A 15,662-nucleotide genomic window follows, 5' to 3' on the forward strand; every position below is an offset into this window, starting at 1 on the left:
GATATTCCATTGTGTATATGCACCATCTCTTTATCTATTCATCTACTGATGGACACAGGTTGCTTCCATATCTTCACTATTGTAAATAGTGCTGCGATAAACATAGGGGTGCATCTGTCTTTTTCAAACTGGGCTGCTGCATTCTTAGGGTAAATTCCTAGAAGTGGAATTCCTGGGTCAAATGGTATTTCTATTTTGAGCTTTTTGAGGAACCTCCATACTGCTTTCCACGATGGTTGAACTAATTTGCATTCCCACCAGCAGTGTAGGAGGGTTCCCCTTTCTCCACATCCTTGCCAACATTTGTTGTTGTTTGTCTTTTGGATGGTGGCGATCCTTACTGGTGTGAGGTGATATCTCATTGTGGTTTTAATTTGCATTTCTCTGATGATTAGCGATGCGGAGCATCTTTTCATGTGTCTGTTGGCCATCTGAACTTCTTCTTTGGAGAAGTGTCTGTTCAGCGACTCTGCTCATTTTTTAATTGGCTTATTTGCTTTTTGTTTGTTGAGGTGTGTGAGCTCTTTACATAATTTGGATGTCAACCCCTTAACGGATATGTCATTTGTGAATATATTGTCCCATACTGTAGGATGTCTTTTTGTCCTACTGATGGTGTCCTTTGCTGTACAGAAGTTTTTTAGTTTGAATTAGTCCCACTTGTTCATTTTTTATTTTGTTTCCCTTGCCCTAGGAGATACATTCATGAAGAAATTGCTCATATTTATGTCCATGAGATTTTTGCCTATGTTTTTTTCTAAGAGTTTTATGGTCTCATGACTTACATGCAGGTCTTTGATCCATTTTGAGTTTACTTTTGTGTATGGAGTTAGACATTAATCCAGTTTCATTCTCTTTTGCATGTAGCTGTCTGGTTTTGCCAGCACCAGCTGTTGAAGAGGCTGTCATTTCCCCGTTGTATGTCCATGGCTCCATTATCATATATTAACTGACCACATATGTTTGGGTTTATATCTGGGCTCTCTAGTCTATTGCACTGGTCTGTGGGTCTGTTCTTGTGCCAGCACCGAATTGTCATGATTACTGTGGCTTTGTAGTAGAGCTTGAAGTTGGGGAGCACAATCCCTCCCACTTTATTCTTCCTTCTCAGGATGGCTTTGGCTATTCGGGGTCTTTTGTGGTTCCATATGAATTTTAGAACTATTTTCTCTAGTTCGTTGAAGAATACTGTAGGTATTTTGGTAGGGATTGCATTGAATCTGTAGATTGCTTTAGGCAGGACGGCCATCTTGACAATAGTAATTCTTCCTATCCATGAGCACGGGATGTGTTTCCATTTATTGGTGTCTTCTTTAATTTCTCTCATGAGTGTCTTGTAGTTTTCAGAGTGTAGGTCCTTCACAGCTTTCAAAGATTTTAAATGACTTCCTACTAGTGGTTTCTATTTATTTAAATAAACAAATATCTCATCTACAGATAATGATTTCCCCTCATCACAGTGTGCCCCGGCCCGAAATCACCTTTGTTCACTGTGCTCAGCCCTCCGAGCGCACACTCTCCCAGGTGGCCTGGGCGCGGCACCACGGGCCCCCCGCAGCCTCCACGTCGCCCTCCTCTCTTGGATCATCAGGTACACAGCTCCCCCTTTACTTTTTATTTAAGTAGGAATGTGTCTCATTTCTAGGATTTCTACTTAGCTCTTTTTCACATTAACTATTCTCGGCTCTCACTGCCTTTGTCCCCCAATTCTGTGTAGCGTGTTTCTCCTCCAGCTGTTTGTGATCCCCAGCAGCTTCAGCTCAAAGTCACCAGTGTTTGCTCCACTGTTCCCATTTCTTTAGGAGGGAGGTCACCCCGTGGCTGCATGTCGTGGGCCCTACGCTGTGGCAGCTTCTGCCCTTAAATCAGAGCACATGATGGTCCGCAGGTCCACTGTGAGCAATGCTGAAGTTCTTTCCTCCCTGGTCACATGCCCTCCCTGGCACCTCTCCAGCCCTATCCAGAGCCAGGGCCCCCACATGGGGCCTCAGGCAGTGCCCCAACCCCAAGCAGCACCTGTAGGAGTCATGGTCAGGCCTGGCCACCAGCCTGCCCTTCTGATTGCAGCCCCCTGCAGCCATGATCAGCTCTCAGCAACCGGCTCCCAGCTGCACACCTTCCCCAGCATGGGCCAGCCAAGTGGTGCCAGCACACCCCCTCCCAGTAGTGCATCTCTTAGCACTGCTCGTCTCAAGCCCACAGACCCTGCTCTCTGCTTGGCTGGGTCCTTTTAGTTTCCTCATCTTACTGCTGTATTCAGAGCAGAGGGGGACTAAACCAGAACATCTCAGGTCAGAACCATCTTTTCCTCCTGGCTTTTGGCTTCTCCCCTTCTGGCTTCTCATGCCACCACCACTGACCATATTCAGCCCCTTTCTCACAACAGACACAACGAGTCACAGTTATGACTGTCAATCACACCACCCCTCCTTTGGAAATCTGGGAAAGCCTCTCGTCCTGGCCCTTGAGACCCATCAAGGCAGCCCCACCAGCCCCAGGGCCACCACCACAAACCCCTTCTAGCAGCTCTGTCTGGAATTCACAGCTGAGCCCCCTGGCCTGACGTCCAAGACCCCAGTAGGCTGACCACAGGGCTAAAGCTCCTTTCTGTGGCCAGGCTGATCAGGACAGGTTGTGGCCTCCTCTGCCCAAGCCCTGGGCTGAAGGCTGCTCACCCTGGTCCCGGGGCATAGACGCCTTCACCCAGTGTCGAAAGCCTTGGGGAGACGCAGGCTCGGAAGTCACCATGAGTGGGTGCAGAGCCCCCATGTCAGGCAGAGATGGTGGCAAGCATGCAGGCACTTAGGAATGAGAGCAGGAGAGAAGCTGCAGAGTGACCCAAAGGTCAGGTCAGGAGGGAGTGGGGTGAGCACAGCCTAAGACCCTCACAGGTGGGGGCTGAGGCGCCTGAGAAGATGCCCTGCTGGGCTGCCACGGAGGGCTGAGGGGTGCCAGGGCTTCAAGCCAGGGGACAGAGAGGCCTGTGGGCGCACACCTCTGGAACTGGTGACTCTGCTGCCAACCATCTGCTCTGGCTGGGAAGAGGCCTGCTGGACAGCTCCCTTCCTCAGGAGAGTAGGGTCCAAAGGACCCTCTCCTTACACACACGTGAGCCCCATCTGTGGCCAGGGGTCAGGTCGGCAGCCCCGGAGGCCAGGGGGCCAAGCAGAGCTCTAGCCTGAGCACAGACGGCCCACTGGGCTGCAGTGAGTGACAGGCAAAACCGCGGCTGCTCTCCTGCTCGTTCTCAGGCACGTGTCTAAAGAGGCCCACGGACAGATGCATGTGTGGCGTCATCACACAGGCAAGGCCAGTCATGGGGGCCCTTAGGGGCTCACAGCCCCCCACAGACCCTCAAGTGGACCCTCCAAGAGGGCAGAGGCCACCTGCACCACAAGGCGCTCAGAGATCACGCTTCCCAGGGCAAGCTTTCCAGACGCAGAAGGGCGCTGAGCACCAGAGGGAGGAGCCTGGGGGGGGCTCTGTCGCCTGGCTTTCCTCTAAAGCAGGAAAGAGCCAAGTTCCAGTCCCAGGGGCCAAGGGGTGAGTGGGCAGCTTGAAGCTCAGGGGCTGCCAAACAGCTGGGCCCCCCAGGAGCATGCTCGCTCCGCAGGAAGGCATCCGGCTCCTGACCAGCTCCCACACTGGGGGGCAGCGCCCCAGAGGACCGGGGCCCCGCGCACCGGGGACCTGCCTATTCTCATCGTCCTGTTTTGTGACGCGTTCGGTCTGTAACACCGCCCGTGCTGAGACCGGAGCGGGGCGTGCCGGGGGCGGGGCGTACCTGGAAGACAGTGAGGATGGCAGCGGGGAAAGTGTCGAAGTTGGTTGTCGGGGTCTCATCTTGAAAGTTGAACCTGTGGGAAACAAGCGGCCCCGGGAAGACGCAGCCGTGAGGCACCTGGGCGAGCTGGCGTCGGCGCCCCGGCCCTTCGAAGGCCCTCGGCGGGAGGCGGGAAGGACCGCCGAGGCCGCCCCACTGCCCGGGGCCCTGCCCGCCGGCCCTCCCGCCCCGGGGCCCACTTACTGCCCCCCGAACAGCTGCATGCCCAGCAGGGCGAAGACCACGATGAACAGGAAGAGCAGGAAGAGCAGGCTGACGATGGACTTCATGGAGTTGAGCAGGGACACCACCAGGTTCCGCAAAGAGCTCCAGTACCTGTCGGGCGGGCGGGCGTCTGGGCCCTGGGCACGGCGCTCTCTCGCGCACCTGGGACTCCTGGGGCCTTCCGAAGCCCGGGGGCCCCCACCCCAAGACGGGAAGCCGGGGCCTTCCTCCGGAGCTCCGGGACCCCCGTCCCCCTGCTTCTGGGGGACCCACGGAGGCAAGAGAGTCAACGGGGCCAGGGCCGGACCCACCCCACCTCCGAACTGCTCCCTGCCGCCCTGCTCAGCAGAGCGACGGCCCTCCCCTCGGTGGCCGCATGGTCCCAGCTTCACCCCCGGCCTCTGCCTGGCCTTTGTCCTCCACGCCGAGCAGGTGTGGGGAGTGGGGCCCGCGACTGGAGGAAGGTGCCCGGGACACACACCCACGCCCACAGCGAGCAGGCCCTCGACACAAAGAGCCTCGGCCGAGCTGAACGTGCGCTGGGGCGTGACCCTGGGACGGAGCTCCTGCCCCCGAGGCCAGGGACACCGGGGCGTGCGTGGGTGTGCAGTACTGCCGGCCCCCCAACCCGCCTGTCCCACAGTCCAAGAGGGTCCCCCTTTCCCCCCAGGCCATATGGCACCTAGGCCCCCTGAGGTCCGATGACTGACAGCTCCACCAGCAGCTGCCTGGGTGACTGGTCCCCTCCCACCCCCGTCTCTGGAGGGGTGTCACCCAGCAGAGCCCAGAGAACATGGCTTTCCCTCCAGCCTGTAGGAGACACGCCACAGGCTTCCGTGGCTTTGCACATGCTGTTCCCACCCTGGAATGGGGGAAGGGGCAGTCTCCCCACACTCCCCCTGCCGTTGGGCCTTACTTGCCCTAACACGTCCCTGGTGCCGGCCGCGGGGGCCCACTACCGTCCAGGGGCTCCCCTACACGTGTGTGAGGACTAAGGGGAGATGGGCTGGAAAACTGGAAAAGCCTTCTCCCGGGACGGACAGGGGTCCAGGTCAGGGACACCTGCCTTCCAGAAGAAAACGGCCCCCTACAACACCATGTCCCCAAGCCAAGAGGAAAGCAGCCCTAGCCACCTCCTAGAGCCAGCACCTGGCAAGAAGTGACAGAGGCACACAGTACAGAATGCCCAGCCATGTCCGTGGGCCAAGCTGGACAGAACACCCGCCCCAGACTCTTCTGCAGTTACACCGTCAGATCCTCAACTGGCCTCAGGCTTGCATTTAAAAGGAACCGGAAAAGACCAGTAGAATTTTCACCTTCCCTGGGGAGACCCGTGGGTTCTGGGTGGCCACTGAAGAGACCTAGAGCCCAGGGCCTGCAGCGGTGTGACTGAACCAGGCTGCCAGGGACGCTGTATGGACACCACACTGGTGCATGCAGGCCGACACGTACGGGCTCCCAGCAGCCTCAGAAACTCAGGACAGGTGAGGCTATGGCAGCTTGGGTCCCACTGGCACAGAGCAGCCCTGGCCACTTGTAAGAGAGGAGCACGTGTAGCAGCTCACCTCTCCCTGTCACCACAACACCAGCAGGGAGGGGAGACTCAGCCGGCACCACGCTCAACACGTCGATCCCTCCCTACGGCCCTCGCTCACCCCCTCACCGCCACCCCCGTTCACCCCCTCATGCCCTCACTACCACCCCCCGCCTCTCGCAGGCAGGGCAGGTTCGGGGCAGGATGACTAAACGGCAACTCCCATCTGTGAACTTGTGTTTCTCTGCTAACTGCAGCAGGTCACCCATTGAAGGTGAGAAGATGGATGCTGTTTTGGAGAGGGGGGGGTATGGTCCCCAGGGGGCAAGCTAGCCAGCCAGCCAGAAATCCTGCTGGCACCATGGCCCCGGGCATGACCACAGGATGAGATGGCCCCCAACAGGGTCACGGTGAGGTCGTGGTGCAGGCTGGTCATACCCGTCCTCTGTGTGTGACCCACTCCGAAGCCCTGGAGAGTCCCCGGCAGCTGAGTGCAGAGCCGCAGCGTGAATTCTGAGAGGCATGCGTGCAGTGTCCGCCAAGTCACATGTTGCCTGCACCCCGACTGCCCCCACAGGAACCAGGGACGACATACTTTGTGACCTTGAAGATCCTCAGCAACCGGAGTGCCCGCAGCACGCTGATTCCGAAGGATGTTCCCGGCTTGATGGCAGCCCAGACCACTTCAAAGATGCTCCCCACGATGACCTGCAGTGGGGGCAGGCCAGGTCCGCACACACACTCTTACGTGGTGTGCATGTCTGTGCGCACGCTTCCCTCCCCAAGCATCCACTTCCCATCTGCGGCCAGGCCAAACGAGGCATAGCAGGTACACACCTGGCATGGAGTCCCGGCGGCAGTTGGGGAGCTGCAGCCCCATGAGTCCCAGGGCCTGCCTCCCACCCCACCCGACATCCCAGGAGGGCAAAGAAAGAGAGCACGGTTAGACCTGTCACCCCGACAGACCCTAAAGCCGCCTTGTGTGATGCCTCCCCTGGGCCTTATCGCGGCCAGGCAACCCCAGCGTCTTCCTAAACACCTCTGGGGCCGGACGAACCACTCGGGCAGCCGTGAGCACTAGACAGCGCTCACAGAGTGGCACAGCCCACTTCTCTGCAGTGTTCCCCGGTCCCGCACTGCTCGGTATTCACATTCATGCAGCGCCTGAGTCTTGAGTTCTCCTGATGACCAGGAGCCAGCGCAGGACAACACGAACAGACTGTGGCGAGCCTGTCCCTTTGTTTCACCCACGGGGTCATCCCAGGCACTGCCCATGCTGGTGGCTCCCAGCTGTTCCACAGATGGGCTCTGCAAAGGGCATCCTGGTCATTATCTGCTGTGAGGGACTCAGAGGACAGAGCAGCAGGGCTGGTGCCCGGCAGACCCTCACCACCTTTCCTCATGGCAGGACACCCAGGAGGCCCAGGCCCAGCACCTCCTGAGCCACCACACCTCATGGGGCTCCCTAGCGCACAGCACAGGTGCCCACATCCTCTTCGTGTACGTGGCTAAGTCCTGTTTCCTCTAACTCACCTTCCGCACTTCGTGTAGGGAACTCAAATATCGGGCATTAAACTCTTAAGTTCCGTTTTACTGTGCTTGGCCTACACATTAGCCAGGGTTTTCATTCTTTCCACCCATTTTGCATCAACGTAAGTCTCCTCAGTTTGACATCAGTGTTCTCGTGAGTCACTGAGAAAATAGTGACTGTGCCGGAGGCCTTGTGACATGTCTGCAGGCGTCCCCCACCCCCAGCTACCAGCGGTCATTCTGCTCTGGTGGTGGTGGCCAGGGACGAGGAACCCCAAATGCAGACGTGTGCACCCTCTGCCTTGAACACAAACGCACCATTTGGAGGGTGTCAACATCCCGCCCACAGCCCGATACACCAGGAGCACCTGCTCCACCCCAGCAGGACCACCAGCGGGACAGGAGCGCCAAGTCTGCTCTTGGCAACCCTGACAGCTCTCAGCACCCACACAGCACCCAGATGTTTGCCTGGGCCTGGACACTGGAGTTTCTAAACTTACTCTCCTCTTAAGGTCAGTCTCCGAGCACCTCTCCTATTTCCATTAATGCCCAAAGTTTATTCCCAGTGGTTCACGATGTGGCCTCTAAGATGGTTCCCACAGCATGGTGCACACCCCTCGCAAGCTCCTGCCCCAGAGGACAGCTGGACCTACAGACTCACTTCTCCCAAACAGAGTGCAACAAAGACGACGGGATGTCACCTCTGAGATCACGTATCCCTGAAACCCCTCCCCGCCGTCTGGGGGTCCCTCTGCCCACATGGATGCCGCCTTCCCACATAACTTAGAAGGCAAAGGCTGGGAAGGGCGGGCTCCCGCAGCACCTCGGAGCAGCCACTGTCCCTCCTTTCCCTGAGACTGGGCAGCCCGGCGTGGCGTGACACCACTGTCCTGGGGCCAGGACTCCCTGCTAGGAAGCTGGGCAGCTGTGGTCCATCACCTAACGCCTCCAGTTGCTTGTCTGTAACGAGTCATGGGAGGACTCAGCAGCCACAGGCACCGAGCTGCACCCGTGGTGCTGGGGTGCTGATGCACGGAACGTTAAACTGAGGCCTCACCTCCCTCAGTCCAGGGCCCCACCACCTACAGGGGGCTCAAGGGATGTGGGTTGTGCCTGTGGTGTGAGCTTGCACTTCTCATTCAGGGCCCGCTTGGGTCAGAACTCGGCCCCTGGGCAGGGCGCAAAGCACCACGCCCCCAGGACCACAGACGGTCAGCTCTCCCTGGGAGTGCTGGTGCCCACACTGCGAGGGGCCAGAGCTGCCTGGGGGAGAGACTGAGCCCCCCATGGGCAGCAGTACACCTCGACTGTTGCACTGCAGGGAGGGGCCGCAGCGCTTTTAGCTGACCTTGAGATTCTACAGACAGGATCAGGGGAGGAAAGGAGGAGTGCCCCACAGGCTGGGAGCAGCCAAGGCCAGCACCCCTGACCAGGACGGGCCCCGTCTGCTGTGATGCTCTGTCCGTACACAGGCAGCCTTTCGGAGCCACACAGGACCCTGTGCCCTCTATTGCCTGGGTCCTGGTCCTCAGACCCCAGCTTACACTGGGAGGGGGCTGAGTGCAACTCCAGAGTCAGGACCCCGTGCACCCCAAGCTAGCATCCCTGGGGGGGGTGCCACTCACCCCGAAGTCAAAGCAGTTGAAGGAGGACCGGAAGTAGCTTCTGGGCCCCAGGCCATACATCTTCAGGGACATCTCTGTGAGGAAGAGACCCAGGAAAACAAACTCCGCAAAGTCTAGGAGAAGCCGGAGAAGAGGGGGGTCAGCTTGCCACTCCTCCCGCCAGGCCCGGACGGCAGGGCCACAGATCTCCGGGCCTTTGCAGGGCTCAGCCCTCCAGGCCTGGGCTCGACCCCTGAGCTCTGGGCCCCCACCTGGGACTGGGAAGGAAGAGAGATGCCGGTCAGCGTGGACGGTGGGGCATGCCCTGGGCCTGCGGGATGGGGAAACAGGCTCGGCAGGAGGGCTGCGCCCAGGACTGGGCTCAGGAGGGGTTCTGGGGCCACAGGAACCCCGGGGAGGCCCCTGCAGACACTGGACGGCCTTGACCCATGCTTTTGCCTTCAGCGTTGCCCCCTCCCCACACTCGGATCACTGTGGAGACTCCAGCCTCTCCATCAGAACCTGTTCCCATGAGGACATCCCTGACACCCTCCCCAGGGCCCCACAGCTCCATGTTTGGTCTCCACTTGTCGGAGGCTCGCCCCACTAACCGGAGAGCACCTCTGCCCCCTGAGTAACCCCAGGCCCCACCCACACGAGCTCCCAGGAGGCAGCGATGCTCTGTGGGTCACACAGCGGCTTCTGTGGGCACCTTCACCTTCCTGCAGGCCGGGCCCTGGTGGCGGCCACAGGGCCTGCCTTGGCCCAGAAGTCCTGCCACTGGCCATGCTGACCTCCAAGGACCACAGGGCCAGAGGGGGACCACCCTGGAGCCTGGTGTGCTCTTGGAATTCCAGGCACACAGGCACTACCCTACCCAGCCCGAGAGAAGGCAGGGTCAGAGCAAGGAGGGAGAGTCAGTGGAGAAGCTCCACGGGCCACAGACAGCGGAGCACGGCCGGCTCCGCCACCGGCTGACCAGGAATCCCAGACGGCACAAGGCCGTTGTCCCTGACGCTCTTCCAGATGCTGACCTGGAATCAGCTTGTTATCTTGTACAGTAAGTGGGTGAAGGCGCTGTGGCCTCTGACCCGGAACGGCAAGGGCCGGGGATGCAGGCAGCTCAGGGCACAGCCCCCACGGAGGGCCTGTGAGTGTAGGGGAGCCACAGGCAGGCCCCAGTTCAGCCTTCCCAGGGCCACGCCTGACTGGTCTCAAACACCTCCCGATAAAACAGACCGGGGGAGCCACTCGTCCCGTCACCCCCTGCACCCTGCACGTGCTGTCCTCCACATGCGGCTCTGCAAGGCCCCAGGCTGTCAGGGGTAGAGCTACTCGAGTCCAGGCCTTGCAGGAGCAGACACACTAGCCCCAGTGCCCACCGGGCACCATGCTCAGAGACACATGATGGTCTGTGCAGCCCAGAGGGGCCTCTGGGTGGGGGCTGTCCTTCGCTGTCCTGAGTACATGGAAACCTCAAAAGCAAGCCTGACCTCCAACCAGCCACATCCAGCAGGGCGCCCGAGCCAGGTGTGGGTAAGCGATGACCAGGCACAGCAGCCTCCCTGGAGACACTGGAGGCTAAAAGCGGTGTGTGATGCCCACCAACCCAGCCAGGCCCATCGCAGGCCACTGCACAGACCAGTCAGCCGCGGGGCGCGGGACTGCGCCTGCCCCCAGCCCCGCCCGAGAGGCTGCAGCAGCCCCGGAAGACCCATGACTCCCAGCCGAGCCCACAGCCCCTCCACAGAGGTCTTAGGGGTGCCCGCCTTGCACCTGGGCACCCCGCAAATGGAGTTCAGGTCCCAGGAGAGAGGGGAGGTGGGGCTTGCAGCTAAACACCAGACCCGGGAGGTTGTGCCATCCACACACCCCGGCTTCCAGGGACCAAAGGGAAAGGCTTCGAGGAACAGGTGCAGCAGAGCTCGGTGAGGCCCCTTTGGAGCAAGGCGTGCCGACAGGGGCATCCCCCGGCTCTGCACCCCTGCACCCCCTCAGCTGCATCCTCTGCCTCCCTTCCGAGGCCAGCAAAGGGCGCTCATTTATTCTCTCTGGAAGCACAGATTCAGCTGGCACTGCTGGTGCCGCTGTGAGAGGGCCTAGGAGGAGGAGTGGTCCTCCCTCCAGGAGTGCACAGGTGAAGGTGGAGCAGAGGATGCAAGGGGCCTCTGTGCCGTGGGGACAGAAGGACAGACAGGAGGTCCATCTTGTGAGGCCAGTGGCTCACGGCAGATAAGGCCAACAGCCAGCTGTGCGTGGAGCACACAGCCGCTCCCACCCTCCCTCGGCAGCCACACCTGGTCTTGGGGGCCCTGGCATTGTGATGGGGGCAGGTCCTTGACGGCCAGCCAGCCTCAGGCCACTGCCCCACGGGGAGTCCCAAGGAAGCCGGTCCTGGCAAAGACCCCTCTGACCTCTGCCTCCTGCATGGCCGGCTCTCCCTCACCAGACCAGCTGCCCAGGACAGAGCCCCAGGCACTGAGCAGAGGTGTCCAGACCCGGCACCTCTGCTCTCTGTCCAGTCTTTTCCCTGGGTAATGCCTGCATACTCAGGAATTCCCAGGAAACCAGAGAAAAGACAGCAAGGTTGCTGGCCAGGGATACCTATGGGCTGGCCAACGCCTGGGCACTCCCAGGCCTGTGCTCCTGCTGAAGCAACCAGGCCATACAGGTTGCCCCACCCCTACTTAGGTGGCACGTCCCCAAGAGGAAAAGAGTAGCCACAAGATGGACTGGACACCCAGCTTCTTCCGAGGAAGGAACAGCCTGGCCAGAAAGCCCCAGTGAGCAGCTGGCCTGCTGGCTGGGTCTGGAGGAAGCCTGTGCCCTGGGCCCCATCGGCCGCTGGGGGCGGAAACTTACACCTGGGGACTCGCGGGAGGTACGGACAGTCCCAAGCTAAGTCCTGAGACACGAACCCCAGGCTCCAGGACACACCGATTAGGGGCCAGAGTGCGCAGTTCAAGCCCCGACTGTCCCCCACCTGCACTCTCCCCGGGGAGCAGAGCCAGGCCACCTGGGAGAGGCTCCCAGGCCGCTTGGATTTCAGTTGCTCCTTTGGCCTCTCCCATCATGCAAAGTAGATTTCAACGCATTTGGGAAATGAGTCTAGAGTCCCCCCTCCACCCACACTTGGAAGTGATATGTGGAGCCATCAGCCTCTGCGGCTCCCAGGAGCCCTCCAGGAGGTGTCCAGCCTTAGCGTCCAGTGGGGCCTGGTGCGGGGAGGACTGGGGCCAGGACAGATCTTCTCTGGAGGAGGCCTGATCACTCCAGCTGGCTTCAAGCACACAGGGCCCCCACAGGGAGAGCAAGTTCGTGGGGGGTCTGGATCAGCCCCAGGCCCCAGGCAGGGCGAGTGTGGCTGAACCCAGGAGACTGAGCACAGGACATAAATTGTCAATAGCCAGACACAGACCAAGGGCACGCGGAGCCCTAGGGCATGAAGGGCCAGTCCAGGTAGGTCAGCCTTAGTCCCCTAAGGGACAAGGAGCCCAGCCAGCCCAGCGACCTGGAACTGTGGCCAGGGCCCAGTGGCTTGTCCTGAGGCTCACGGGCACAGGACTGCCAGCTGTCCGGTCATGACCCCAACCAGATACGACCAGTCAGAAAGAAAGAAAGAAAAGAGCCCAGGAGGGTCCAGGGGAGCCCTGGGAGCCAGGACTCCTCCTCAGGAGTCCAGGGCAGGAGCTGCGGCCCAGTCCACGGGCCTAACACCCTTTCAGGGTGGGACACGGGTCCATCAGACCTGGCTCGTGCCTCTTCATCCCCAGAACTTCCTCCCCAGGCCCACATTACATGGGGGAGGGTCCACCCAGGCAGGCTGGGCTTCCTGGGACCCAGGTGCATGGGGCCTGGGGTCTGACCGGGCCCATGGGGCACGGTGGCCAGGACAGGGGTCCCACCCAGGGCACTCCAAGGCAAAAGGACATGGATCAGGGTTTCCAGGCTGCAGCCAGAAGGGGCTGGGAGGAGGTGGGGGAGGCCCGGCCGTGGCTACGTACACAGCGCAGTGGTGAGCCGCCGCGGCTGGTTGTGGTGCACCACGGCCACACACAGCGTGTTCAGGGCCACCACACACAGCACTGCCCAGTAGAAGCTCTGTGCCTTCACCACCCGCCGGATGAAGAACCGGAGCATCTTCTCCTTCCTGCGGAAGTAGGATGAGCTCTCCGTCTTCCCGCTCTTGAGGCTGGCACGGGCGAAGGGGGACCCTGGGGGGACAGGAGCTCACTGAGGACATGCAGGGACCAGAGGGCCCCAGGACATTCTCTCCCTCCACTGACATGCGTTCTGTAGACACGCCCCTGAGGACACGTGCCAGACAGGCATTGCCCCCATAAATACACCTCCAAAGACACCTGGCCCAGTTCTGATGATGGGCACATGGGCAGGACCACTGTTGGCCTGTGCTAATCACCCTGCACCCCCTCGGTGGGTCCTGACCCCAACCCCAGTTCACAAGTGAGGGAACCAGGAGCCTTGGTGGGTCTCTGTGGTCACTGGGCTGTGGAGGGAGACCTGGCTGGGACCTGGCACACTGGGACCTTCCACGAGTGCAGCCTTCATGTTCCAGGCCATTCCAACCCCTCCATGTTGCCTGTGAGTCATGCTACACGTGGCCCACCCTCCCTCTGACTGGGGGACAGCAAACAACGGCTACCTGCTCTCTGGGTGGGAACACAGCCAGGTCCTCGCCTGATCTGTCGGTGGTGGCCTGCCCAGCAGTGCGAAGAGTACAGCCCACAAAGCCTAAACACAGTCCCAGGGGTGGGTGCCGATGCACCCCTCAAGCCCACGGCCTCCTCCAGCCCGGGCACACTCCACCTCACTCCACACCTTGACCTGAGTGTGAAGTGCATCCCATGGCCAGCCTCTCTCCTTGGCTGGCTCCTTCTCAGCTTCACATCTGGGCTTCAGTGTCACCTCCTCCCCACCAAAGCACTGTTCTCTGGGCCCTCTGTCCACAACAGGTCCCTCAGTACCCCCTTGCCCCAGGAATCAGGACCTCACGCCACCTGCAACCATATTGGCCTGTTGACTGTCCCGTGCCCAACTCTCAGACCAGCTCTGTGAGGACAGGCCCTGTGTCCTACCTCCACTGCACCCCTCACGCCATCTGACAAGCGAGGAGCAGTCTTCATGGGCGCTGGGGCTCTGCTGCATCTGCAGCATGTCTGAGCTTGTGGCACAGTTTCTCCTGTTGAGCACAGGGGCCTGGGCATGTGTGTGCCTCTCACTGCTCAAGTCCAGTCAGCTCTGAGCATCTGGACTTGGACATCAGGCCCGAGTTAGGGTGTGGCATATGTGTATTATGTATTTGCACATGTGTGTGTATACCCCCAGACTCTCAGTGGCACCCTAAGTGCTATTGGGCTGGTGCTTTCTGAGGCCTCTGGCAGCTGCGTCAGGCAGGGAGACGCTTCACACACAGCCCCAGTCACGGAAGAAGGGTCCAGAGGACAGCGGCCATCAGCCAGCCCTCCAGAGGACCATGGGGCCCTTATGGCAAGATCCTGGTACTCTGGATGCCACATGCGAGCCACACCCTGAGACCCTGCTCCACAGCTGCCCGGCCAGGGCACATGCTCCCAACCCATTTCCAGGCCCCAGCCACTGCCAACCAGTCAGAACTGGCTCATTGGACAAAACCTCTCCACCGGCTTTGCTGAGGCCTGCAAAGTGCCAAGGACACAGCCAGACACAGCCGCTCGCCCGTCGGAGAGGGCCTGGGGCAGCAGTACAGACAGGAGGGGCCCACACCTTGGTGGTGCCATGCACAGACCCGTCCAGGGAGCCCTCGTGCTCAGAACTCCCGCCACTTCTCACCCAGAAACAGACCCCCTCACACTGCACACGCCCAGACCGTGGCCACGCTCACTGTGAGAAAGCCTCCCACTCTCAGACACACACTCACAGATCCACAGAGCTAGGAACCCACCCAGGCCCCTCTAGGATGGAGGGTAAAGAGAATAAGTGACTCACGCAAGCCGCTCTGTGCACACGTATGGCCAGAGAGACGAACAGCAAATTTCCCAGGGGAGATACCATGGCCGCCACCGCCCGGCTGACTGGACTGTCCCCAGCAAGCCAGCCCTCCATGAGAAAGGCTTCAGGGTGCTGCCCCGCATGCCTCCTGGCCCTCCCCCTGCTCCCCTGTGCCCACAGGCAGACAGCCACGTACCCTCCCTCAGCCTGTAACGCTTCGCTCTAACACGCACTCCGCTCCTGGGGATGACACGGGTGGGCGCCCACGAGGGGCCTCCCTCAGGCCCTGGAGGAGAGCTGGGCATTTCCTTTCGACCAGGGCAGCACAAAGGACAGAAATGCCGGGCTCCACCTGGTCAGGGAACACACACAGCCCAGCCAGCATTCCGCAGGGCATTCCAGACTTGGGACACGCTGGACCTGGGCCTCTGGAGACAGGACACTGGTGCCTGCAGACAGCCTCCCAGCAAGCAGCTGCCTGTGCCCGTGTGGCCTCTGGACAGCGACTCAGCCCAGTGCTGGCCAGAGCTGGGGAGTCCACAGCAAATGCGAAATGCATCCCACCCAGAATTATATCTTTGGTGGGACCGTGGGAGAGGGGACCAGCTCTTCTCAGCTTTCTGCATTTACCAGGCTTAACTTAATCAGCATATTCTCTGTAATAAAAGGGCTTATGTTGAGAAAAACATACGGTGTCTTCAAGCTAGGGGGAAGTCAATTAAACTAACCTGTGAAGGATAACAGACTTTAGTAATGCTGAGAGGAAGTAAGCCTGCTTAACACGTGCTCCTGCAACAAGCCTGCTCACGTCGTGCTGGGCCCTGAGCTGCCCAGACAGCACAGGAGCACAGCGCTGCCCCTGCCCTCAGCGACCCCACCAGCGGCTGGTGGGCGTGCAGGCAAGCAGCGTGCACTCCCTTCCACCTTAGCTGCTGTGCCCGCCAGCGCCAGGTCCCAG

General features: G+C 60.2%; 1 protein-coding gene across 11 annotated transcripts in view; it reads right to left on the reverse strand.

The window, feature by feature from the left end:
- CACNA1B (calcium voltage-gated channel subunit alpha1 B) overlaps positions 1 to 15,662 on the reverse strand; it is a 180,455-nt gene that overhangs the window by 103,474 nt on the left and 61,319 nt on the right. For all 11 annotated transcript variants that reach the window (XR_012124599.1, XM_073220677.1, XM_073220671.1 and 8 more), the window contains exons 11-15: positions 12,721 to 12,930; positions 8,738 to 8,850; positions 6,178 to 6,290; positions 4,028 to 4,159; positions 3,785 to 3,857 (exon numbers count right to left, since the gene is read on the reverse strand). Coding sequence is in view for 10 of the 11 variants with exons in the window: in XM_073220677.1 (XP_073076778.1) it covers positions 3,785 to 3,857; positions 4,028 to 4,159; positions 6,178 to 6,290; positions 8,738 to 8,850; positions 12,721 to 12,930 (641 nt within the window). In the remaining variant the exon portion in view is untranslated. The remainder of the gene's footprint in view (positions 1 to 3,784; positions 3,858 to 4,027; positions 4,160 to 6,177; positions 6,291 to 8,737; positions 8,851 to 12,720; positions 12,931 to 15,662) is intronic.

This window comes from Manis javanica, chromosome 2 (assembly GCF_040802235.1).
Source record: "Manis javanica isolate MJ-LG chromosome 2, MJ_LKY, whole genome shotgun sequence".
In the NCBI taxonomy this organism is placed as follows: domain Eukaryota; kingdom Metazoa; phylum Chordata; class Mammalia; order Pholidota; family Manidae; genus Manis; species Manis javanica.